General features: G+C 35.4%; 3 protein-coding genes, 1 non-coding gene and 1 pseudogene across 4 annotated transcripts; 4 read left to right on the top strand and 1 right to left on the bottom strand.

Moving 5' to 3' along the window:
- Nucleotides 1-790: 790 nt before the first annotated feature.
- On the bottom strand, nucleotides 791-7228 carry LOC145642461 (RNA-dependent RNA polymerase 6-like). The gene is made up of 3 exons (XM_081693648.1): nucleotides 7052-7228; nucleotides 2604-5359; nucleotides 791-2063 (listed from the first exon to the last, which is right to left on the bottom strand). Exons 2-3 carry the CDS (start codon nucleotides 5331-5333, stop codon nucleotides 1170-1172), a joined length of 3624 nt encoding a protein of 1207 aa, XP_081549774.1. The 5' UTR covers nucleotides 5334-5359; nucleotides 7052-7228; the 3' UTR covers nucleotides 791-1169.
- A 1153-nt stretch (nucleotides 7229-8381) lies between these two features.
- Nucleotides 8382-14308, top strand: LOC145556784 (SPX domain-containing protein 1-like). Its single transcript, XM_081618432.1, has 3 exons — nucleotides 8382-8788; nucleotides 12770-12896; nucleotides 13567-14308. Exons 1-3 carry the CDS (start codon nucleotides 8498-8500, stop codon nucleotides 14010-14012), a joined length of 864 nt encoding a protein of 287 aa, XP_081474558.1. The 5' UTR covers nucleotides 8382-8497; the 3' UTR covers nucleotides 14013-14308.
- Nucleotides 14309-14409: 101 nt separating this feature from the next.
- TRNAR-CCU (transfer RNA arginine (anticodon CCU)) lies at nucleotides 14410-14482 on the top strand. The gene has a single exon. It is a non-coding gene; the product is annotated as a tRNA-Arg (tRNA).
- A 391-nt stretch (nucleotides 14483-14873) lies between these two features.
- LOC145556782 (putative carboxylesterase 17 pseudogene) lies at nucleotides 14874-15818 on the top strand (annotated as a pseudogene).
- Nucleotides 15819-17697: 1879 nt separating this feature from the next.
- Nucleotides 17698-23261, top strand: LOC145642460 (DEAD-box ATP-dependent RNA helicase 15). Its single transcript, XM_081693647.1, has 12 exons — nucleotides 17698-17832; nucleotides 17958-18079; nucleotides 18573-18673; nucleotides 19108-19280; nucleotides 19395-19626; nucleotides 19755-19873; nucleotides 20464-20520; nucleotides 20603-20787; nucleotides 21314-21458; nucleotides 21555-21638; nucleotides 22301-22364; nucleotides 22882-23261. The coding sequence occupies exons 2-12, from the start codon at nucleotides 17964-17966 to the stop codon at nucleotides 22890-22892; spliced, it is 1287 nt and encodes a 428-aa protein (XP_081549773.1). The 5' UTR covers nucleotides 17698-17832; nucleotides 17958-17963; the 3' UTR covers nucleotides 22893-23261.
- The last annotated feature ends 1653 nt before the right edge of the window (nucleotides 23262-24914 follow it).

The following is a 24914-nucleotide window of genomic DNA, read 5'->3' as shown; positions in this document are numbered from 1 at the left end:
TGGATACTAACTTGCAATTGATCACACTTTCATGGCAGGGAAGCCTGGTAAATATCTCACTCAATAATTCATCACCTAAATCTTCAATTGATCTTGCTAATGACTCGTTTCTCTTCATAATCGGGGCATCCATAATCATAATCTAGGCTTTTCCGCAACAGAAAATAAAAAATTAGGGAAGAGATCGTCTCTAAAAAAAAAAAAAAAGATAAGTATAGAGTTTAGAGTATAAATATAGATATAGAGACGCGATGTTAAGTCCAACGGAGTAATATATAGAGACGCAATGTTAAGTCCAACAGAGTAATGAACAGCGCTTGGAAACTATGTCAAGTAAAAAAAATGTAAAATCAATGGTAAAGGAGTGCAAAATGTGCACCAGGTAGATTCAAACTTCAAAGGCAGTGTCTTCAATGTGTCAGTAAAATATTTAAGATTAGTTACAATTCTTACAAAGACATTTCAATAGATGTCCATCTGCCTTATCTCTTTTGAATATCAGGCATAATTAAAGAACTTCATACCACTATAAACGGTTGAGTGGTAGTGGTGGTGGTGGTGGTGGTGTGGTTGTAGCCAATTCCTGTAAATGGGAACCACTGAACCACACCAGGATAGTGCAGGAATCAGTTTCAGTGTCAAGTACCCAGCCATTTCATTATTTGCAACGATTTTACCAAGTGTAGTATTACAGCCCCTATTTGAAAGGTAACTAACTACTAATGTATGCTGTAATTGTTTTGCTTATACACTAGAGCATAACAATCTATGAAAGTGAAAGAAATAGCCATTCAAACAATTTATATATGCATCTAATAAGGTGTAACAGATAGTCCAATCCAATACTGGATCACTTCCCAATATAATATGATTTCCTGCAGTACATATATTCTATTATAGGAGAAATAGCCTGAACATTTAGTTATATATCCAATCACCAAACTTCTGAGCTACATAGGTTATAATTACCATTAACAAAGAGCACACAGACAAATCTATCTTAAAAAGACCCTAAACAGTACCAAAAGATCGAACATGGAAGCTACAGCATAGAGTACATCAACAGGACAAGCTGCAAAAACATCAAGAATTGCAGAGAACATCAATAAGAAACTTACACTAATGGCAGAGTGGCCGTGCAGCCAATGTACATCAACAGAAATGAGAATTCAGGACATCTGCATGCACTTTGCAAGGTAATTCGCCAAAGAATTGATTGGCTTCTCTGTCGCAACCATAATTCCCTTTTCTCTTCCATTCCTCACCTTGATACGAGCAAGGTAATCAGCGGGGACCCAGGCAAAACTCAGAATAACATTCACCTGTTCTTCATCATCAGGGCCTAGCACCTCCATTGACTTTTTCACCCATTCAGAATGATAAGTCACCTGATACCACGCTGAAGCCTTCTTCTCATAAATTGAGTTCTTCTCCTCATCACCTAGGTGCTCAAAATCAGCACCAAGTTTATCAAAATGTTGCCTAAACTCTCTCTTTAGACAACTGTAAGCATGCTTGAGCTTTTCCTTGAGCTCTCCTTGCTTCTTACTGCTGGATCTGGGCATGGACCATACATGTCCAGTTACAATCTCCTCTTCATTGCTGACTTTATACTGTTCTAGCAGGCCACAAAGCTGTCCTACATACGAGCACTTGAGACCCCATGCCTCGTTTGTGAAATCGTCTGAACCTGGAACCTCCAGATCTGTGTCATAAGTAATATCCTTAGGACTGACGTTTAATTCAGGAGATAGATAACTGTCTTCGTCATAAGCATCTAAAATTCTTCTGTACAATCTTCCGAGGATCTTGTCAGACTTGTATGATTGTGTCTCTGGCTTTCCCATGAAATCAGGGTACATTTTAGGTTTCAGTTCGTTAGGCATGGTTACCACCTTGCCTGTTTTCGGAAAATCCACAGCCAATGCAGCGAGTTCTGCTAATGTGAGACACTTTTCATCTAATGCTCCATATGGAGTAAGGTCAGCATGAACTACATGGGCATTGCAAATTGTTCCTAAGTTCTCATTAACCATGTTCCTTGTGAAGAATTCTATTATGTCCTGCAGAAAAAAAAAAAAAAAAAAAACCAAATATAAGTACGCAGAACAAGTTATCCAGGCTATAATCCGAACCAGTAAATGTCATAAAGATGAGCAATGATCATATTTGTTATCCGCCAAGCACCACTAAACTCAAGGACTTCATTATACTGTGCTGCTGCATGCTTCAACATAAGTACTAACAATGTCATTGATAATGCTTTAAATTTTTTAGATGTATTCTATAATTATTTCCTGGAAACAAGAAGTCAGTGAGCCTAAGAAGGAAGGTGGGACTTAATAGAAAAAAGGAGCAAGTACCAAATCCAACCCAAACCAGTTCCATCAGCAGGATTTAGTGCTTCTACCAAGAATAGTTTTTTAAGGATAAATAATGGCATCTTGCTTTATTTAGCAATAACAAGGAGACACATAACACTTTTATGTTACAGAAAACAGCTACTAATCACGAAATGCTTACAATTTTTTTTGGGTTATTCATGCTGACATCTTCTAATCATACCAAAAGATGAAGCAGTAGACAAAAGAGCAGATAATTACCAGATGGTTCACTGGACGAGGCAATTCCCTAACCACAGCAGGTGTATACTCCATAGGTATCCAGCTTCGCTTACTAGGTGGACTAAGATTCTCATCCCAAGAAACAAAGTATAGATCCCCATCCAAATCGCTGCCTGACGCTTCATTTGTATGTGGTCTCTCCCCCTTTTGAGGAAAGACAAGACAGTCAAAAAGATGATGCAAATCTGGGCAATCTACAGCCTCAAGAATCCTTATATCTCCTGGATGAAGACAAGGATTCTTGGCAACAATGACCAAGCCCTTAACAATCTGTAAATTCCTTTTCACTTCTGAAAACCTTGAACCATGTTTAGAGAAGCAGTTTTCCAGCGAAGGGTTTGACACCTGTACAAAGCATTGACCTTGTTCAAGTACACCAACTTCATCTAGACAGCCCATCAGCCATCTACCCAACTGAACAAATATTCTGGCCTTTTCTCTGAGGTCCCCAAGCTGTGCTGCCCTAATGCAAGACAACATGCCCCGTAGATGAGGCTCCGTTTGTGGCTTAAAACCAGCACTTAACATTATGGCTGCTGTATTACCTTGCTCGGCACATGAAGCTGTTAGAACATCAAAAGCCACATCAGTATTCACTAGCATCTGATTGAGTTTCGCAATCATTGTTTCCTGCATTCTCCAAAACACTTCATCAGGAACCTCAAGTGCTGAAAGCAAGGTCACTATTTGTCGATTCAGAAACCCTGGTTGGAATCTTGTCCATGAACAGACTTCAACAACTGTGTGCCTCGATTGAAACTTATTCATACTTGGACGAAGATAAATTTTGATCTTGTCATCCTTTGGCGGCCAGCATGCCACCACACCTTTGCAACCTCCAAACCGGATCTGATATGCACAGGGTGGGTTGTCTTTAAGTTGCAGTTTTTCTGCAACCTCCATAGCAAGATCTGGTGATATGATCCCAATTCCATCAGAGAAAACATAGCCATTCCTTTCGATATCTGGAAGCTCTGAGTCAACTTGATCTGATGAAATTTCAACAGTCGCATAGGTGGAAGAGAAACATTGTCCCATTCTTGCAGCACATTTGGCAACATTCCTGTTGGTGAACTTTCCCATCCAGTTCCTTATGCTATTCACTGTCAGCCTCTTGTCCCTCTTGTCTTCAGCAAAGAACCAAGCAGATCGATCCCTCAACTGGTTTGAAGAAAATGCTAAGAAGGTATACATCCTCCCACACAGGTAAAATCCGTTTTTTAACAATATGTTCACCCTCTTGAAAATTGATGTCCTTTGAGGATATGTATTCGATGTAATCATCTTCACAATAGGTGGAGCATAGTAGGAAAGGACATTGGCATTCAACATTCTCATTCCTTCATCCATGAAGGTTACTCTTAAAAAGCGATCAGATACATCTTTGTAATGCCTAAGAACTCGATTGGAAAGTTCTACATCAGGTGGAAGACAATAGGCCTTAGTCGGGGTTATGATCAGCCTCCTAACTTCTACAATGTCAGTCAATTTTGTAGAGTCCCTCAACAGCCTGGGATTTTTAAGCAACCAATCATATACTAGTTTCAGTCTTCTACAAGCATCAAATACAGGACGCTTGTAAGAACAGATATGCCTTAAAGCAGCCAAGTTGACCTCTGCTGATTGAGTTCTAAGCAAATCGAATAATTTCCCTGTTAACTGGTGCTGATTTATGATTCCTTTATGCACAGTAGCATTCAGCATAAAGGTTACATCAAATGGTACACCTTCTTCATGCTGGACACAGAAAAAGGGATCGGATATCTGCACACCAAAACTAGGTTCATCCCTGACCCTAAGTGGCAGTCTTGGATGCTCAACTGGGACCCGTCGCTCAATAAGATAATTTATAGCTCTCTCTAACTTCCGACCATTACGGGGTGGAACTGAAATCCGGTATGAATTACACCTACCAAAAACCCCACTGGGCGTAAAATCTGTAGTCCTTATCCAAGGATCATCATCATCCAACAAGCTAAATGGAACAGACTCAAAGATATCATCATCAGCAGTACGGTAGAAGAGCAAGGGAGTTGAAGAAAGCTGAAAATAGATAATCAGTCCTGAACGATCTGTATATCGTTTAATCTCATTAATCTCCCTGGCCAAAAATTCAACTTTGAAATCACAATTAATAACAGCATTCTTTCTTTCGTCTTTGAATGCGAAAACTGTCTTTTTTGTGAAGTTGAGCCTGCAGGTTGCATCAAAAGGATCGACAAGGAAATCTACCCCAGCAGAAGGTCCTTTCCAGCCAACAATCATCTCATCTCGACTAACAAGAGTCCCAATATCAACACGAACATCTGTCAGCTTAAATGGAGTAGTCGTTCTCCTCATCTGATTAATACGAAAGGGATTCATAGGACCTAATGTAACTTTGAGCACTTTCCCGTACAAAATAAGACCATTTCCCCCCGCAACATCCAAAATATAGCGTACTGATTCAGGGGAAGCGAAATGAACAAAAGCATGGGGCTCCACCTTCTCATAATCATCAGTGTTAACCAAATCTTCAATACTTTGAATTTGGAAGTCTGGATATGACTCTGGAGGAGTCCAAGATTTCTTCAATCTGCACCTCCAAACTTGTACCCCCATTTCATTCTCGATGTAATCCGCAAACATTTTGGCAGTGATGTCATTATCAAACCCACCAAAACTGAGCTGAGTAACCACTGAACCTTTTTCAGTATTTTCTGATCCCATTTTGCCCGAATAACAGACTTTTTCCCCTGCAGTAACTCAAATGAAACCAAATCAATGTATATCCATTTTTATAATAATAAGATAGAATGATATATACATACACCAAACAGGAAAGTTAATTAATTAAAAAGCACACGATATTTGCATCTACACACACCAAAACTCCAAAAGCTTCACCTTGGCATGGACTTCACGGCTTCACCCACAAATCTTATCAGCATAAATAGTACCATAACTGCAGGTACTACATTCAAGCCTAGGGCATAACATTTCTACAATAGCAACTACAGAGTATTTTAAACCTCAATAATTATATTATTGATTAAAAGCTTTTCACATAAATCATGTTCAAGAGCCTATTTGCATGATGCTTTCACAAATTTAGCAAAAGATAGCATATTCCACCAGAACCCATAGCCAACATTATGCACGCGCCACAAGATGGCCTGTCTCAGTTTGGAAGGAGTTGAGATGTTGGTCAAGTGTAATAAAGTGTTTTATATGTTATATGCAGTTACTCACTAAGCACAAAAGAAGTAATACATGCAAGCTTTATCAAAATCTTAGCCAGAAGAAACACTTCTAAAGGACGGCTAGTACAAGATGCTGAACAGCAATAAACGAGTAAAAATGTTTTTCCATCCAATGACATCTTGTTGCTCAAGTTAACATATAAAGGGCGGCTAGTACAAGATGCTGAACAGCAATACTCACTTTTTTTTTTTTTTTTGAGAGAAACAGCAATACTCACTTTAATACTAACAACATATCATATCAATATTCACTGGTCTTCTACATTTGAAAACAAGGACTACATCAATTAACCGAATGAATTCAATAAATAAAATACTTGATAGACAACTATCTCAAAGCATATATAATAACTCCACTTGAAAATGCTAATTGGTAAATATTTAACTGAATGTGACTAATGGCATCACAAAACATTTACGATCCTGTAATTTGATTTGAGTCAACAACCAAGCAGAGGATAGTATCCAAGAGGCATAACATCAGTAAGCAGGAAACATAGTAATTATCTCATATAAGGAAGACTTCGTAATTTCGTATTCACCCAATGTATGTTATCGGTTACAAAGCCCCTCATAGAAGGCACACATATATACGGATGACTCAATTTAGCAACATGTTCATGAATAATTAACTAATTAAGCAACAACAACAACAAAAGCAACAAGTTATGCTTAATACACTAATCAAATCAAGAATACCCCAATTCAACAATCAAAGCATAAGACCCAATACTAATGTTGGGATACATACATCTAAAACCCACATAATTACCCTTTTTGTTTTTTTTTTTCTTTTTTTTGCCAATGTCAAGAACAAATATCAAGAACTGAAAACAATTACAGTATATTTAATATCCCTACTCACATTAAACATAAAATTGGAAATTAATCAATTGAAAACTCAGAAAGAAACATAATTACACCAAAAAACTTATTAAAAAAAAAAAAAAAAGCATGATCAAATTTTCACCTAATTCACAAATTTATGTTTGAAATTCATAAATTCTGGACATTCAACAACATAAAGGTCATCAAAGAATAACATACCCACAAAATAAAATTCTAATCATCTAAAAAAGAAGTGTAATTGGACTATTGGAAGCATTCAAAAGCAAGAAAATACCACCAAAAGAAAGAAAGAAAAAAAGTAAGGATTGTAATTTGTAAATTGAAAGACAAATTCACCTGGTAATTAGAGTTGATCAAAGTACAATGCTTGAGAAATAGGGTTTCATTGAGGAGAGAAAATGGAGAAGGAAAATCGAAGAAAAAGGGCGAAACTTTGTTGTGAATTTGAGAATGTTTCACTGTACTTTGGTCTTAGTCATTTCCTTCGCATGGAAGTTTTTGAGTGAGAGTGTGATTAGAGTGTCTGTCTGAGTGAGAGAGAATTAGAAAAGGACTCATTTAATGTCCAAGTCAATGTGTGTGTCAATGTATCACTGGTTACCGCCCCAACCTCCAATAAGAACTCGATATGTCGACTAACTTAGTTGATTAACGTTTAATCTAAATGATGGTCGTGTAAAGGGCTTAGACGTGGAACTTGGTTGATTAACGCCTAATATGAATGATCGTCTAATCAAATATTACAATTTAAATTTTTAATGGTGTATGATGAATATATTTGTACTCCTTAAAACCATTTTTTTTTTCAAAAAGGGGCCGTTATTTTATTTTCATATGGAACCTTCCTTCAAAAAAAAAAAAAAAAAAATTCATATGGAACCTAAATTAGAAATTGAATTTCTCATGTTTAGCATGACAAAATAAAGAGTTAATTCCATAAACTATTGCATACAAACACTTCTACATATATTGTGGAATAATCAAAAAAATCTCACACAATCTTTGTGCAATGGAGACTCGTCTTAAGCATGAGTAATTAATCTAATTATCGATGTTCGTTGTAAAGTTATTGTAAAAATTATTATTATAATCCCTCCAAATGTCATGCTCTACCCTTATCTTAGTTCGTTGTCCTTTTTGTTTCTCTATATACAAATGACTAGCTCCCTATTTGATTCATTAATCATGTTGTTGCATTAATAGTTGATAACAAATTACCAATCTAGTTAATATCAATAACCCAACTTAACTATCTATAATTTTACTCCGTATATACTTATTCTATTAGGCTTATTAGCTAATTACAACATTTTTTATTAACAGTAAGATACGGGGTAGGCTACCCTTAAGTGATGAAGATTGAACCCCCATCACTATGGGCGGGGGGAGGGGGGTGGAGGGATGGTTCGGGTCTCGCCCATTGTGTAGTTATGTTTCAAAGGATAATCCAAGCTTAACTCATAGTCATAATAGATGTGAGATTAGTATAACGTGTCATATTCATCCTTAATCTCTTGCCTGAATCCCGTCATGTCGTGCTTTTTTCATGTCACATCTTAAATATTAAATTAAATTAAATCGTGATTATAAAAAAAAACAAAAATAAAATAAAAGGCATATAAAAACATCTATCTTATGAACCACCACCACCATGGTCTTGATATATTCTCTCCACCATCCTTTCTGAAACTCCATCTGAAATTCTGACATCTCCCTTTCCACCCAAATATTCCATCTTCATCATCTTCTTCTTTCTCTCTCCTCCAATTTCTTGATTCGATTATGAAATTCTGGAAAATCTTAAGCTCTTTAATCCTTCAAACCCTACCTGATTGGCGCGACAAATTCCTATCATACAAAGATCTCAAGAAACAATTGAAGCTTATTTACCCCATTAATGGCGATCACGACGCTTCTAAACCCAGTAAGCGTCCTAAACTTAGCGTCGAAGAGGGTGAAAGCGACGCCATTCCTAAGGAGGTTAACAACTTCATCCACCTTCTAGAAGCTGAAATTGATAAGTTTAATTCCTTCGTTGTTGAGCAGGAAGAGGAGTATGTTATTCGTTGGAAGGTATTCTTCGATTTTTGTGTCTTCTGTTTATTTAATTATTTGTTATTTGGAATTATTGACATTACTCGTCCCAACTATCGCCGATTTACTTAAAAAGGTCTCGACTTTCGATTAACTCGTAACGGGTCCCAACTTAAGGGGCTGGGGTCCGGATTATTAGTGTCAATTTTTCCTTTTTTTGGTGGGTTTTTTATTTATTGTTTGATTTGTGATGGAATTAGTGAATTATGAGAAATTTTAGGCTATAATTATGTATGATTTTGATTCAATTCGGTGAAATTTGCTTGATTTTTGAGGTGTAAGATGATGAAGCAGTAGCAGCTGCATGTAGATGTGATAGTAGTGCTAATGAAATTGTTTATTATGATTAATATTAATTATTATTATTTAAATTATATGAATAGATAATTGTGGGAACTAAAATATACATCTTTGATTTTATCTTCTTGCCTAAAAAGGAATAGGCTTAATTGTTTAATTAATTTGTTGTATCAATAATTGATTACCTTAATCAAGATATTTATAAATGTTATTCAGCGGTACTGTGGTCAGCTGTGTCGGGTTGCTGTCTTGAAGAGTTGAAATAGTTTAGACACTTGACAAATAATCCTGAAAAATAATACTGGAAAGCTAGTATTTGAGAGTATTTATGTGTTGTAGTAAGTTAGTAACCATTAGTTTACTGGAAAGCTAGAGAGTCTGAGTGATGGCGACTGATGACACCGTGATCGGTCGCTGCATTGTGAGGACCCACATATGCTTAAGCATCTAAGGGATGTTAGTGAGTGTGGTGATGTTGGCAACTTGTTGAGATGCTTGATACAAGTGGGATGAAATTTATATTATTAAGGCTTGGCAAATATGGTTGAGTTGACATTCAGAGCATAAATGACATCTGGAAAAAGAGTGGAGAGTGTTCTTTATTCCCGGATAAAGTATTCTTTTTCATAAACCAAAATAAAAAATGCAAGTCTTTGGTCTTTGTGGAAAGGGTGACCGTCCTCGTAACTTGTAAGGTTATGTGATTTGGGGAACCCATGAAGCTAAGTTGCTGACTAGTAACTAATAATGTATGATCTTTTTATATGAGTGACTTGATCTTCTCAGTGTTTATCTTTCCTTTTACTAAATTTAAACGAATTAATCGTTTGTGTTTGTAGTAGACGTCGAAGAGAACTTTAGCCAAGTATAATAAACCCATGTCGTGTTGTTTGAAAGACTAAGGTTAAAATTTATCTATATTTTGGGAGAAAGTTCAAGTTCAAGTTCATGCCATGATAGTGTATGCAATTGCGATGAAATATTGCAGTGCTTGGTAGCTAGTTGTATTGTTTATGCTTGATAGTGTTTGCAATTGCGATGAAATAATAAACCCATGTTTTATTGTTTGGTAATTTGCCATAAATTTATAAAATTTTCCCCTGTTTGGCTGTTCTACATGAATGGTACCAACTCAGGCCTCTTTTTCTAGCTTTTGATGTATCATGTAAATGCCTTTTACTTCTTTGCACCTTCGAGGATGTCACGAAGGCAGCCTTTTGGAACATGGTATTCATGTTTATACCATGTTTCCCCAATATATGACGGAAACTAATCTTTCAATAATGACTTATCTAACCATATCTAGGTGTGTTATGTGTTACCCTTGATTCAAGAACCCCCCCCCCCCCCCCCAATTAGAAAAGTCCCCTGTAAATAAAATACGGAACCTGCTAGGATCCGTCTCCCTTCATTAAAAAACCTCATGTCTCCATGCTTCATTTTTTCCTTAATTTATAGAATTGTTAATGATTTGATATGGTACCTGGCCTGCTTGTGACTTTTGTTTTATTGTTCCTTAGAATACTTATAATAATCATGAAAGGCATCTGTTGACCTGGCACCTGAAGACTTATTGCTTCTTTTTTTTTTTTTTCTTTTTTTTTTCTCTCTTTTCTACAAGGTATACTTGTTAGTCCTGTCCTCGTCCAAAGGTTTTCCTACTGCCACCACGGAGAACTTTGTCAAATATTGAACATATTAAGAAATGCCCTTAGATTATTGATTCTCACCCAAATGACTTGTTACAATGGTGACATGATTTTACCTAAAAATGGATCTTGTATCTATCTTCCTGAGCTCTTTTCCTCCTTAGTCACCAGTTAAGTTACTATGCCTCAGATAATTCATTTAGTGTATCCTAGATATTGTCGCCCAACTTATGTAGAAAACCATTGTCTCTCTCTCATAAGGAATTTTTGAGAAACTGAAAAGAAATGATGTGGTCGATGCACAAGATGATGATCTCTTTTGACCAATTATCATGCAAAATTGGATGAAGTTTTATATGGGAAGGACTCAAATCTTTAGTCAGTGCATATTCATCATTCAGACAAGCCATACTCTATGCTGGTTACCTGTACTATTTTACTTATGCTCAATTGTTCATAATAACAAAAAAGAAGGTTTTTGCAAGTGTGTTGTATTGAAGGTGATGGCTGCAAGTTTAATGAGCGGTGCTATTATTGTCTCTTACATATTATTTCTTGTTTTACCCTATTTAGACTAGAACTCCTCTTCTCTCCATCTTGTTTTTTCTTTCTCCAAATTCTATGCAGTACTTGCTTTGTTCATGTGACTTCCATTTTTCCCCCCTTCTTTCTATTCTGGGTAGAGTTAGGCGAAAATTACCTTTTTAGGTGTTCATCCCTACCTCCTTAGTTTTGAAACAACATGGGGAAGAAGAAGAATCTTGCTTTTACTAATCACAGGGTTCAAACTTAACTACAGAGACACCCGTCACTTGGGTATGGCAGCATCATTTTTAAACTCTGGCTTATAAATGAGATCATTGGTTATAAATTGGGATTTTGTTGATTTTATATAAATGCTGTCAAAATCAGATGTTCTAACTTTGGATTACTTCTGAAAGTTTTTAGTGCAAAGGAGTTAGGATATAGCTTTCCCATACCATATAATTCAATTCTGGCCATTGGATTAGATTTTGTCAATCTGGATCGTTCAACAGTTTTCCTTTTCAAAATGTTACAATATGGTCAACTCTTTTGCCACTTCAATGAGACAACAAGTAATTAAACTCTCATCTGGGGTTACCTTCATATTGCACCAAGTTATTTTCTTGGTGGTGCATGGATGCACCTAATCTCCTCCCCACCCCCTCCCCCAATAAAAAAGGGAGAAATTCCACGTTGGGTTTTCTGCATGCTTGTTAGTTGTGTATTAAGAGTTAAGCTCTAACTATTTCTCAGATCAATATTGCCATATGCTCATTGATAGGCTGAAATTATGCTAGTATATGAAATAATGAAATAAGCTGAAGTTCTCCTTTTTTTTTAGTTCTTTAAGGAAGAACATTACCCTTTATCCGTCTTTATGTTTTTGCAAATGATAGCATTTGAGAGATAATTGATACTTAATAATTCAGAGAGTTGGCATCCCATCATGATAGTTGCTGGTTAGAATTTGCTTCTGTTGTTTACTGGTTTGGTACTAATGCTTGGTACTCACTGGTTGGAAATCAAAATGAGGGGACTGCATTGCATGGCAATCTAATTGTTTGAAAAACGCCCCATTCAAAGGAAATTCCAATCTTTTTTCTATTTCTTTTTCGTTTTGTTAATTATTCGTTTATTTACAAGTTATTTTAAAGAGGTCCTGGATTAAGGCTTTGAATGCTAATTAATAGCTTCTAGTGCCATTATAGACTACTTATCAATTTTATAATTAGCTGTAATTTAAAAAAATTCTTGAGGTACGCTAACCTTTGTTGTTTCTGTTGCTCATTCTTTTTATCAGCGTTCTTGTGTTTCAACTTTCAACTGTAAATCCATCTGCTTTGTATAAGTTGAGAAAATTGGCTCTTTGCCTTGATTATGACTGATTGCTTGAAATTAGAAGATATATCTGCATGGTCTTGATCCTTTAGTGTGTAAATAGTCCACCTTTCATCCATTTAAGTTCTAATCTCTATTTCTCATGCAGGAGCTGCAAGACAGGTTAGCAGAGGCCAGACACTCAAACGAGGAGTTGATGAGAGTTGGTAGGGAAGTTGTAGATTTTCACGGAGAAATGGTTCTGTTGGAAAATTACAGTGCACTTAATTATACAGGTGTTGCCTTCTATCCTTTGGTATTTTAATACTCCATACTTTTATACACTACTTTGCAGTGCACTTAACTCTTTGACTGTTTGATATAAAAATCTCTTTGCTCATGAATGTTGTATTCCATGTTTTTTTTTTTTTTTTTTTTTTTTTTTTTCAGTTTGAAAGTGTCTTTTTCTTGGCTTATTTGATGCCATGGATAAAATACTGATAAGTTTCAAGTCTCATGACATTTCATGTGCTAGAAGTTGAGTTATAGTACAGAGTATGTGAAAGAGAAAGTGATTAATTTAAACATGTGGAAATGTTGTTCCATGGATATGGTCATTTGTTTTTTGATTGATGACTTGGATTTAGGTGGTTAAGCCAATAGCCCACGTAAGCCTTTTTTGGTTCCTTTCTAATTACTTTCAAAATGGTATTTTCGTTGCAAAACAATTTGTCATGGTTCATTTGCTGTCTTTGAACAGTAACCTCTGAACTTTTACCCCTTCTCCTCATCTCTTTCATGCTTACTTTTGAGAGGCTTGATTTGGGATGGATGGAGCTAGTAACGAAGTGCAGTAAAGGCATGTTTGTGTTGATTAATTGCTAAGAAATCTTTGGATATTCATCTTGTCTATGTTGTCTCGCAGTTGAAACACTTCTGATGTGCTTATCCCTGATGTCTTTGCAGGTCTGGTGAAGATACTTAAAAAATATGACAAGCGTAGTGGTAATCTAATACGCTTGCCGTTCATCCAAAAGGTTTTGCAAGAGCCATTCTACACAAACGACACCATATCCAAGCTTGTAAAAGAATGTGAAGCCACTCTCGATCGCCTTTTCTCACAAAATGAAGCACATGAAGCATCCCAAGTAGCCAATACAGGTGAAGCTTCTGAGTCAAATTCTGGCAGCACAAAGAAAGAAAGGCTGCTTACTGCCGATAAAGAGATATCAGAAATTGAGCATATGGAGAATATGTACATGAAGCTTACTCTCTCAGCCTTACGAGTTTTGAAAGAAATCCGAGGTGGAAGCTCCACTGTGAATGCATTTTCGTTGCCCCCGTTAGATAGTAGCACTTTGGAGGAAGAAACTTGGAAGAAAATCCCTTTTGTAGAGCAAGCTGCCAAGTAGAGTGAGCAAGAAAAATCCCTTTTAGGCTGACATGCTGTCCGATTTACAAGGCCTTTTTCCAATTTCTGTGTGTTTTTTGTAGTTCTGATTTGGTTCAAAACTGTCATTGCTGTAAGTAAGATCACTGTATAAGCACCTTTCTTCGTGGATAGAATGAAGGATGATCTTTCAGCTTGTACGGGTCATTTCACTGTTAGTTTGGGCAGGACTAATGAGTAACAACTAATGTTAATTTGTTGGTGATGTACAAAAAGGATCTAAAGTTAGATGGTAATTGTGCAGTCTTTTTATCATTATATTACCTGTTTTCTACTTTAATAACAGTGTATTTTTAACTCATGTTTTCTTTCTCTACTTGAGAATGGATCATTTCAGCTGATCTATTTTATCAATTACGGCGCCTGTAGCTCAGTGGATAGAGCGTCTGTTTCCTAAGCAGAAGGTCGTAGGTTCGACCCCTACCTGGCGCGGCAAATTTTTAATCCTACTGCCTATTACCCTGCTATTATATACTTTACCTTAAATTCTTCTTGTGCCTGCTGATTTATCTGATATTACTCTGTCACAATTTCTGTGCTTTGCTACCTATATTATCTACTCTCCAACTTATCATCCATCTATTTTATCAATTTCTGTCACAATTCGGACCATCTTTGAATGATTCATCCATCTTATCTACTCTCCAACTAATTTATTTCTAAGAATATGAAATTTTTTCACTCAAAACGTCTGTCCTTTTATTGCCAAAGCACCAAGCTTTCTCCAACATCTTAATTTCTAACCCTTTACCTCATCCGTTCTCCGGGTATAAATAGTTTCAGGCATCAGCGAAACAAACGACAACCCTTTTTGAATCATACAATGTCTCTTATTGCTGAAGCACCAGGTTTCCTGCAAGTATTTTCTGATGGGACTGTGAAGCGTTTTGCTCCAGACATCGCCTTTGCCTCACCAGAATCTTCCGAAAGTTACAAGTCAAAAGACGTAGTCGTTGATCCATCCAAACCTATAACAGGAAGAATTTTCCTTCCTAACACACCAACAGTAAACTCTTCGACTCATAAGCTTCCTGTGGTAGTTTATTTCCATGGGGGTGGGTTTTGTATAGGTTCAACAACATGGCTTAACTACCATATATTTTTAGGAGACTTAGCTTCTTTAGCAGGAGTAATTGTCTTGTCTATTGACTACCGCCTTGCTCCTGAGAATCGACTTCCAATAGCCTACTCCGATGGTTGTAGCTCTCTTGAGTGGCTAGTAAAGAGCTGCTACACCGAGCCATGGCTTGAACGAGCTGACCTTTCACAAGTGTTTCTCTCAGGGGATAGCGCGGGTGGGAATATTGCACATAATATCACCATAAAAGCTCATACAAGTGAAGATCATGACTTAAGTGGCATTCATATAAAAGGGATCTTACTAATACACCCTTATTTTGGTAGTGAGGAAAGAACTCCTCAAGAAAAGGCAGCTGATAGTGGCATAGAAGTACAAATGAATGATATGTTTTGGAATTTAAGCATACCTAAGGGATCAAATCGCGACTATTTTGGGTGTAACTTTGAGAAGGGTGGACTTAAACATGATGAATGGAGTTTATTTCCAAAGGTGGTGGTTTATGTGGCGGAACGCGATTTTCTAAAAGAAAGAGGGGTGATGTATGTTGAATACCTTAAAAGAAAAGGGGTTAGGGATGTGAAGTTGATTGAAGCCAAAGATGAAGGTCATATACATCATATCTATCATCCTAAATCAGAATCCACATTTTTGCTTCAGCGCCAAATGGATGAGTTTATTAACAACTAGTAGTGCTAAATTTCCTACAATTACATTATGAGGTTCACATTTCATAACACATGGAATAGTTATTGTAAAATAACATGCTATGATAATTGCAAGAAAGAAATAAGATGAGTTCTTTGTTTGCAAGAATTATTATTTTGTATGGTATTAATGTTACTCGTAATAGATATGTATTGTTTTTAAAACTTTGACTATTACTATAAATATTATACACTTATACATACACTTTATAGAAGTTAAAATTATTGTAAAGAGTAATTCATTACATATACGTAGAAGTGGTAGTACGACAAAATAACAACAATGGAGAAGATAGGTTGAAAAGTTTGAGGTCACAAGCTAAGGGGACAAAATGGGTGAGACTAAAATTTCTTCAATTATATTAGCAAAGTCATATACATACATATACATATACATATACATATACATATTTTGAGGAATCATAGTATGCTAGGTTAGTAATCGTGCGATGCACGGGTTTACCAGTAATTTATCTTTGAATTTTTTGTAATTTTTTTTTAGTTCATAAGTTCAATTAATTGACCTCAACTATGCTAACAACTCTTATAAAGACTCCAACAACCAATATCAACATAAATCACCAAAATAATAGGTACTTATTTTAAGTAAATTACCTAAGGCCTTGTTTGGTGCTAGTGTTTGAGGTAGCGGTTAACGTTTTGACCACTCAAAACACTATTAGAAAAAATTTAAGAGTATTTGGCAAGGTAGCGATTCTAGTAGTGGTTAGCGATAGAGGTAGCGTTTAGGTAGCTTTTCTCAAACGTTAAAAATAGTAGCGTTTAGAAGTAGCGAGTAGCATTTGGAAATTATTTTTACTTTTAAAACAATATTTATATGAATTTTGATATATTTTGGTATTGCAACCGCTACTTTTGCCAAACACTCATGCTATTAACCGTTACTTTGACAGCTAACCTCTACCCATTACTAATTGACCGCTACTCGGCACTCGCTACCTTAAAAGCTACCCGCTACTCCACCGCTAAAAGCTACCCGCTACCGCTACTTTTGCCAAACAGGACCTAAATAATAGCTACACAATCTGCTTATAACTAATTAGCATTTTGTTTTTTAAAAAAAGCATTTGAGCGGAAAATTTTTTCATAAAATAGCGCCACGTGTACAACTTTGAAAAAAGATGACATCAGTGGTTTCTACTTTAGTATTAGTTATTATAGAAGATAGATTTCGTTGTACTTTGTATGATTGTAAGTTAAATTATGAAAAATTTACACGTTGATTATGTGATAATTGACAAGTATAGAATTGATTTTTTTTTGAGGAAAAATGTTAGCAGTAATTGTATTTCAAGTAAAGTTCCGCTAAGGTAAGGAGGCCCCATGGAGAATAGAGTCAAAACAAATAAGCTCCAACTAATTATGACTGAAAGAATTGATTAGCATTATATTTCTTAATCATTTTTTCCCTTAGAGAAAAACCAAAAAATATAGAAAAAAAAAAAAAAAAAAAATTACATGAAAAAAAGGATAAATAGATACTAATTGATATTGATTTTTTTTTTTTTTTTTTTTTTTGTTGACAAGAATTGATATTGATATTGATATTGATATTTTCCTAAAAAAAATATTGATATTTTTTTATATTTTTTTTTTAAAAAAATATTGATATTGAATATTGATGTATACACTATACAGTTACAAATTACGGAGTACAAAAATGTGGATATTAATTGGAGGCAAGAACCAATAAGAGTTACAAATCAAGTACAAAATCTTAACCGTTGATTTATTTCCTCTGTCCAACTTTTATCCCTACGATTATCTTGCCGCCTCAAATGGCAGTTCCCACAATTACTCACAACCAACAAGGATAAAATCGTCCAAAAAAAAACCCATTTCATTCTCCCTTATAAACCCTATTATCACCTCATCCTTCAATTTCTCTCTCCTCGATCTCCCTTTTTCGTCTAACCTTTTCCTTTGCAGACTTTCGAATAAACCCTAACCCTAGTTCTTAATTTCTACTACCGAAGGTATTATTCTTCGATTTTTCTTAATTAATCTTGTAATTTCTGTTTCTGCTGGGTTGGATCTTGTTTAATTATTGTTTGATTTGATTTTGAAAACCCTAATTTGATTTGAATTTGTTTGTGTTTAGATTACTATGGGAGAAACCAAAGAAAATGATGCTTATGAAGAGGAGCTTCTTGATTACGACGAGGAAGAAGAGAAGGTTCCAGATCCCGCTGTCACCAAAGCTAACGGCGAAGCCGCTAAAAAGTACGATTTTTTACACTCCTGTTTTATCGATGTAGTTTTCTATTATTATTATTATTATTAAAGTTTATGATTTATTTGTTCAATCGAAATTTGTATTTTGTTAAATTAGGGTTGTATAAAGGATAGAAATTTGACTTTAGGCTCAGATCTTATGAAATTATTTGAATTTGTTGATTAATTCTTTTTATATTGGGGCTGTATATCTTGCGCAATGTGAATTAAGTTCTTTTGATAGTGATGTATGGATATAAATTGATACTGTTGAAGTTATGACGGTTTAATTATGATAGAGAAAACTTATTTGGTTGATAACGTATTTCAATTTGGTCTTATAGTTTACTTTGGTTGAATTCTAAATTTTGTATTTATATCTATATATTTGTGGATTTATATTCAATATGGTCTGTAAATTTGTTTGTCAAATTTGAAAAATGGAGTTTAATTTGAAAAATGGAGTTGTTTTGCTGATCGAATGTTTTTTGTTCTATCATAGGGGTTACATTGGAATCTACAGTTCAGGATTCAGAGACTTCTTGCTGAAGCCAGAGCTGCTGCGCGCAATTGTCGATTCTGGTTTTGAGCATCCATCCGAAGGCAAGTGCTATGTCTTTGCACTGATAGCTGCTGTTTTGTTGCAGCTCTGGTCAGAATTGGCCAATTATTGTTTTATCTTATGAATGTTGGTAGCATAGTTAATAACCTTGCCTTCATTATGCTGAGTATCTCCGGTGGAATTTTGTCCATTGTATCCCTCTATGTTGGATGGTTGTTAATAAATGGTTATTAAGTATTATTTTTTGGCCAAGTTATATAGACCCAACTATATGATTGTTACATTCTGATTTTACTTTTCTTAAGCTCATGATAGGGATAGTTCTAAATTTCTGTTATGACTTTTCAGGTAATTAACTTATTCACTCAACTTGGAGATGTTAAATGGTCTGGTAAACATTTCAATTACAAGGACCAGGAGGTCATATTATACTCACTGCGGGTTCCCTCGCACCAATTTTTTGGTATTTCCTCAGTGCAACACGAATGTATTCCTCAAGCTATTTTGGGTATGGATGTCATCTGCCAAGCCAAATCTGGTATGGGGAAGACCGCTGTCTTTGTTCTCTCAACCCTACAACAGATTGATCCTGTGGCTGGACAAGTTGCTGCACTTGTTCTTTGTCACACTAGAGAATTGGCATATCAGGTATTTATTATCCTGAGCCTTTTTCAATAATTATTAAATTTAAGTTGGCAATATTCATTTGAAAGCTAGTAATTAAAGTTAGCTAACACATACTCTTTAATCTAATTGCTGTAGATATGTCACGAGTTCGAGAGGTTCAGCACATATCTACCTGGTATTAAGGTTGCTGTTTTCTATGGAGGTGTCAACATAAAAATTCACAAGGATCTGCTCAAGAATGAATGCCCTCACATTGTGGTGGGTACTCCTGGAAGGATCCTTGCATTGGCTAGAGACAAAGATCTGTCACTAAAGAATGTCAGACACTTTATTCTTGATGAGTGTGACAAGATGCTTGAGTCACTGGGTATGCTTCTTATGCATGTTCATTCTTGCATTTCCTGCTTTCCAGGTTTCATTTATGTTGTGATGTCGTATTTTTTTTACTAAGTGTCTGGTCTCTCTCTCTCTCTCTTTTTTTCCCCTTCCATGCAGACATGAGGAGAGATGTGCAAGAGATCTTTAAAATGACACCCCATGACAAGCAAGTGATGATGTTTTCTGCAACTCTTAGCAAGGCAATCCGACCTGTTTGCAAGAAATTTATGCAAGATGTAATGTCTCGTGGCCAGTTCTTATTGAATTTGAAGTCTTCAATTTTCCAAGCTTTCTGCAGAAGATATCTACCTAAGTTTATAGATGTTATGGTCTAAAATGCTCCCTCTCTTTGATACACTTCTCGTCTTTTGAGTAAACAAGATACTTGGACCTTTGGGGTAGGCTAGGGTGAGCGTAGTGTAGGCTTTATTGGGAGGTTCTCTGTGACTTGGTTCGACTATTTTCCATCAGTTCAGTTTCTTTTTGTCAGGTCTTATGTTGTTCTAAGGGCTTGGGTTTCTTTGAGTTTTGACTGTTACTTGGTGGTCGTGTGAGTGTATATTTTAGAGAGTAGTTTTGGTCTGGGCTTAAGGGTATTCTGTACTATTGTCATCCTTGGAGAAGAATCCTAGTTTATAGATGATGTGATCCAAGATGGGCTAGTAATTGGCTGTAAAGCAATGTTGTGCTAGCTCTGTGATATCAAGTATCTTCAAGGAGACATCTGTGGATCTGAGAGGGATCTTCAACCATCTTCATTTGATATGGATTCCTTTCGATTGGAGATGCCCCTAATATGCTTTACTGTGACATTTCTTCCTTTCAGCCGATGGAAATATATGTGGATGACGAAGCCAAATTGACCCTTCATGGTCTTGTACAGGTGTGTAAATCAAATCATGATTTTTTTTTGGATTGACTATGGATGTTTTCATCTTAACTCATTTTTTATATTTGCATTGTAGCACTACATCAAATTGTCCGAGTTGGAGAAGAATCGCAAGCTGAACGACCTGTTGGATGCTCTGGATTTCAATCAAGTTGTCATTTTTGTCAAGAGTGTCAGTAGGGCTGCTGAATTGAACAAACTTCTTGTGGAGTGCAACTTCCCTTCGATCTGCATCCATTCTGGCATGTCCCAGGAAGAAAGGTTTTTGCTTCTTTCTTTGTTTTTAATGTCTTGAAAAGCTTATTTTGTAGTCCTCCAGTATGTTTTGCTGCTGGACTTCTTTGTGGTGTAAGATAGCTTTAGAACAATGCTATCTTTGTTCTATTAATACAGAAATGTATAGAAGTCATCTGGTTAGTTGAAATACAGATCATTATCCTGTACAATTAATTGAAGTAGGGATTTTTGCTGGTTTTTGTTGTTGCATCATGTTTGTTTTTGTTAGGATTTTTTGTTTACCATTTAGTAGGGTTATCCCCAGAAAGCAAGTAAGTAAGCTGCAAATAAAATGTTAATACTTCGTATGAATCTAATGTGTTGCAACTTGCAAGTGAGTTTTAGTTTACTCTCTTTTAATATGGTTCATGTCCTTTTCAATTTTTTTAGTTTTTATACCTTTATAATTCTGTAACATACGATATTCTATATTTGATAGAATTTTGTAGTAAAGGTTATTGATAAATTTTTCTTGCGTTTAATGTCTTATTTTCAATTGGAATGTTTGTAGATTGGCTCGTTACAAGGGATTTAAGGATGGAAAACAAAGAATTCTTGTTGCTACAGATTTAGTCGGCAGAGGAATTGACATTGAAAGAGTAAACATTGTTATTAATTATGATATGCCAGATTCAGCCGACACATATCTGCATCGGGTAGGAAAATTTCTTTTCATCTTTTTTTAAACACCCATCAATTTATTCTCTTTTGCCTGCTGATTACATTGTTTTGTTTATATTAATTATCTGCAGGTTGGCCGAGCTGGGAGGTTCGGAACTAAGGGACTTGCAATTACGTTTGTGGCATCTGCTTCTGACTCAGATGTATTGAATCAGGTATGGTATTTAGCTGTTTTCTTTTATTTGATTTACTGTCTTTGCATTTTTTTGTTGGCATCTTGGATAGTTGAATGTACCAATATGTTATCCTATCTCTATAATTTTTTTCAGACTACTTGGAAGTAATTATTTTACTGATGAGTTGATTGGTACACAGTACTATTGTTTTAGTTAATGTAATGTGATCAAAGATTGCATTTGTTTATTTTTTTTTAGTATTTACTTGTACTATTTTACTGAGGTTATGCTGTATAATTTTTTATTGATTTATCTTTGCTTAAGTTTTTTAAACCTTTGTTTTTTCTCCCACGCTTTTAGTACTCCTTAAATATTTAATCTTGGAACTCTTTTAAAAGTCTCTTTAATTTTATTCTTTGTACCCTTTTAAAACTCTAAAATTTTATTTGTCTGTATTTTTTTTTTTTAAAACACTTTTTGACAAAAAATCTTATTCTTAACTGGTAACTTGTAACATTTTCTTCTCAGACGGTTCCTTGTGACTATTTATGGTAGTCAACCCCATATCATTTTGGAACTATAGCTTTGTTCTTGTAATGTGATAAAATGTAGCAGTCATCGCTTTTGAATGTTTTGTTGTGGTAAACTTTGTTTAAAGGTTTTCAATCCATCTTTTTTTTTTCTCTCTTTTAACCTTACAGGTACAAGAGAGGTTTGAAGTCGATATTAAAGAACTTCCAGAGCAGATCGACACTTCGACATACAGTACGTTCTATTGTTTGCTTATCATCGTTGCATAGAAAACTTGTTTATGGTTGTTTGCATCTCGGGCGTTCAATTTGTGTGTGCTCTCGCGTTATATGATTGTAAATTATGTACTTGTAGGTTGATTCTGTTGAATATGTCTTTTGATGTGTTTTTGTTTTTAAGATTGTCTTTTGATGTGTATGTTTTTCCCTTTTGACTTTGATTTGCGTTTGTGATGCTGCTTTCTATTCTGGTAATGCATATGTTTTATTTCTTCACTCCTTCCATGTTTGCTTAAATGTTCTGTTTCGTTTGGCATTTATATGTTACCCCTTTGGTTATTCACTTTCCAGGGGAATATCTTTTGTTCCTTAACACTTGTTTAATCATGTGGTTTCACAATATTTCTATCGACATCTAAGTACTGTAAAAACCATTCATGTTGCTGTATGAAATGAGTTGTGTGCAAATGAGCTTTTCATATTTATTTGTAGTAAATTGTGTTATGCTGATTTTTTTTCTTCCTATGATGCAGTGCCATCATAATTGAACGCGCTACATCGTTTGATCACATTGTGGAACACTAGGCATGTTTGGAGAAGGCTGATGATAGAAATAGAAATCTGACCGTGGCTTTGAAGTTTGCTCTGTGAGCTGTTTAGTTCAGCAGTGTTTGTAATTCTGGCAGTCAGATTTCATTGTACTAGTTATGTTTTTGTCGTAGTGACTAAATACTTTTATCTGTAGTTTTCCTATGCTCAACTTATTAAAGGATTATTACTTTTTATTGCAATACATAGGATTTTGCTAGCAGGTTTGTTTAATGACTTCTGTGGATATGAGCAGGGATTTTTGTAGCCCTTTTTACCCTTTTATAGGGGGGCTGATTATTTAGTTGTTTCTATTTTAGATTCAGTTATATAGCCTAATAATGATTTTTTGGCCCATTTGAAATGTGTATGATGCTAATATGGGGATATATGAAATTTGCTGTCTATTGCTTCATTCAAAGGTTCTGTGTATCCTTTTGTTGGCAAGTAATATAGGTTGGTTGAAGGCCTTGGCATCAACATTTGCATTTGTAGTATTGAGTCACTCCCTTTGATTTTATTACTTGCTCTATGCCAATGTAAGTTTTTTATTAATTTTATCTCTAATTATCAATTAAGCATTGTATATATTACTCCATATAATAATTGAAAATTAGTAGTTTATTTATTATGACTGTTCCAATATTACCATGTTTTGTGGGAAGTTGCAGTTTCAATGACTTTGCAATTTCCTTAATTTACACTTTTTAATGTCAACCAATAACCCTTATTTAAAATTCCCATGATTTTCTCTTTTCTTTATTTATTTTTGCAACCAAACAGGTTCTTAAAACTCTCATTTAAAATGCTTAGATAACGGAGAAGGATGATTGATCAATTTTGTTTAATTTGTTCACTTTGTATAATGATATGCACAGTAGCTTAAAAAAGTGTGATTTTATCGATTAATAACTACAAGAGTACTTGAAAAGTGTAGATTTTAATAGTTACTCGAATGATTAAGCTAAGCATTTATACAATATATATTTGTCAAGAAAAGAAAAAAAGGGTTTTGGATAACTCAAGAAAATTATCAAGATTACTCAATGAACTTTGATTATACATTTATACTCTAACAATAACGCCACTATTAATCAAAAAACTTGGACAAAATTACTAACTAAATGAGTCTTAATACCCAAAACAACCTACATTTATTCACAAGCCAATTGCAAAATACTTGATCAAAGTTTACCATGAAAAACATAATTTCGAAGAAATTTACTAACTAAATGAGTCTTAATACCCAAAACAACCTACATTTATTCACAAGCCAATTGCAAAATACTTGATCAAAGTTTACCATGAAAAACATAATTTCGAAGAAATTTACTAACTAAATGAGTCTTAATACCCAAAACAACCTACATTTATTCACAAGCCAATTGCAAAATACTTGATCAAAGTTTACCATGAAAAACAGAACTTCGAAGAAATTCGACAGAGGTAGTTTAAGCTCGTCATTGCCTACGCCGCCTTCTCCTCCGTGCCACTTTCTTGGACTTCTCGAACTCCGCTGCTGCCGCTGTCACTTTCTTGGCCTCCTCCATCTCCGCTGCTTCCGCCGCCAGTTTCTTGGCCTCCGACGGGTTCTTGCACTTCATCTCCGCCGGTAGCTTCTTGGTCTCCTCCGACGACGGGTTCTTGCACTTCTTCTCCGCCAGCAGCTTCTTGGTCTCCTCCGCCGCCAGCAGCAGGTCCAACATTTCCATCAATTCCTCCATTATTGATCAATGCCATAAGCTTACATCTCATTGAACAGTAAACAGAATCTGCGTTGATATAATAACCACATGAAGAACACTCTCCATGATAGATGGAAGAATGCAGAGACTTTGGATTAATATAGCAAACCTTGAATGCATTACCATGATCATGCACTTGTATTCCCGAGTCGTCGAATACAACATCCAAATTATTAAACTCAGTCCTTTTGTATGCAAATCCGCAATTCTTTCTAATTTGGTCTGGGGCGATT

This window comes from Chenopodium album, chromosome 8 (genome assembly GCF_948465745.1).
Source record: "Chenopodium album chromosome 8, dcCheAlbu1.1, whole genome shotgun sequence".
Lineage (NCBI taxonomy): Eukaryota > Viridiplantae > Streptophyta > Magnoliopsida > Caryophyllales > Amaranthaceae > Chenopodium > Chenopodium album.
The sequence above is the reverse complement of the archived record's forward strand: the minus strand, read 5'-3'. Positions and strand labels throughout refer to the sequence as shown.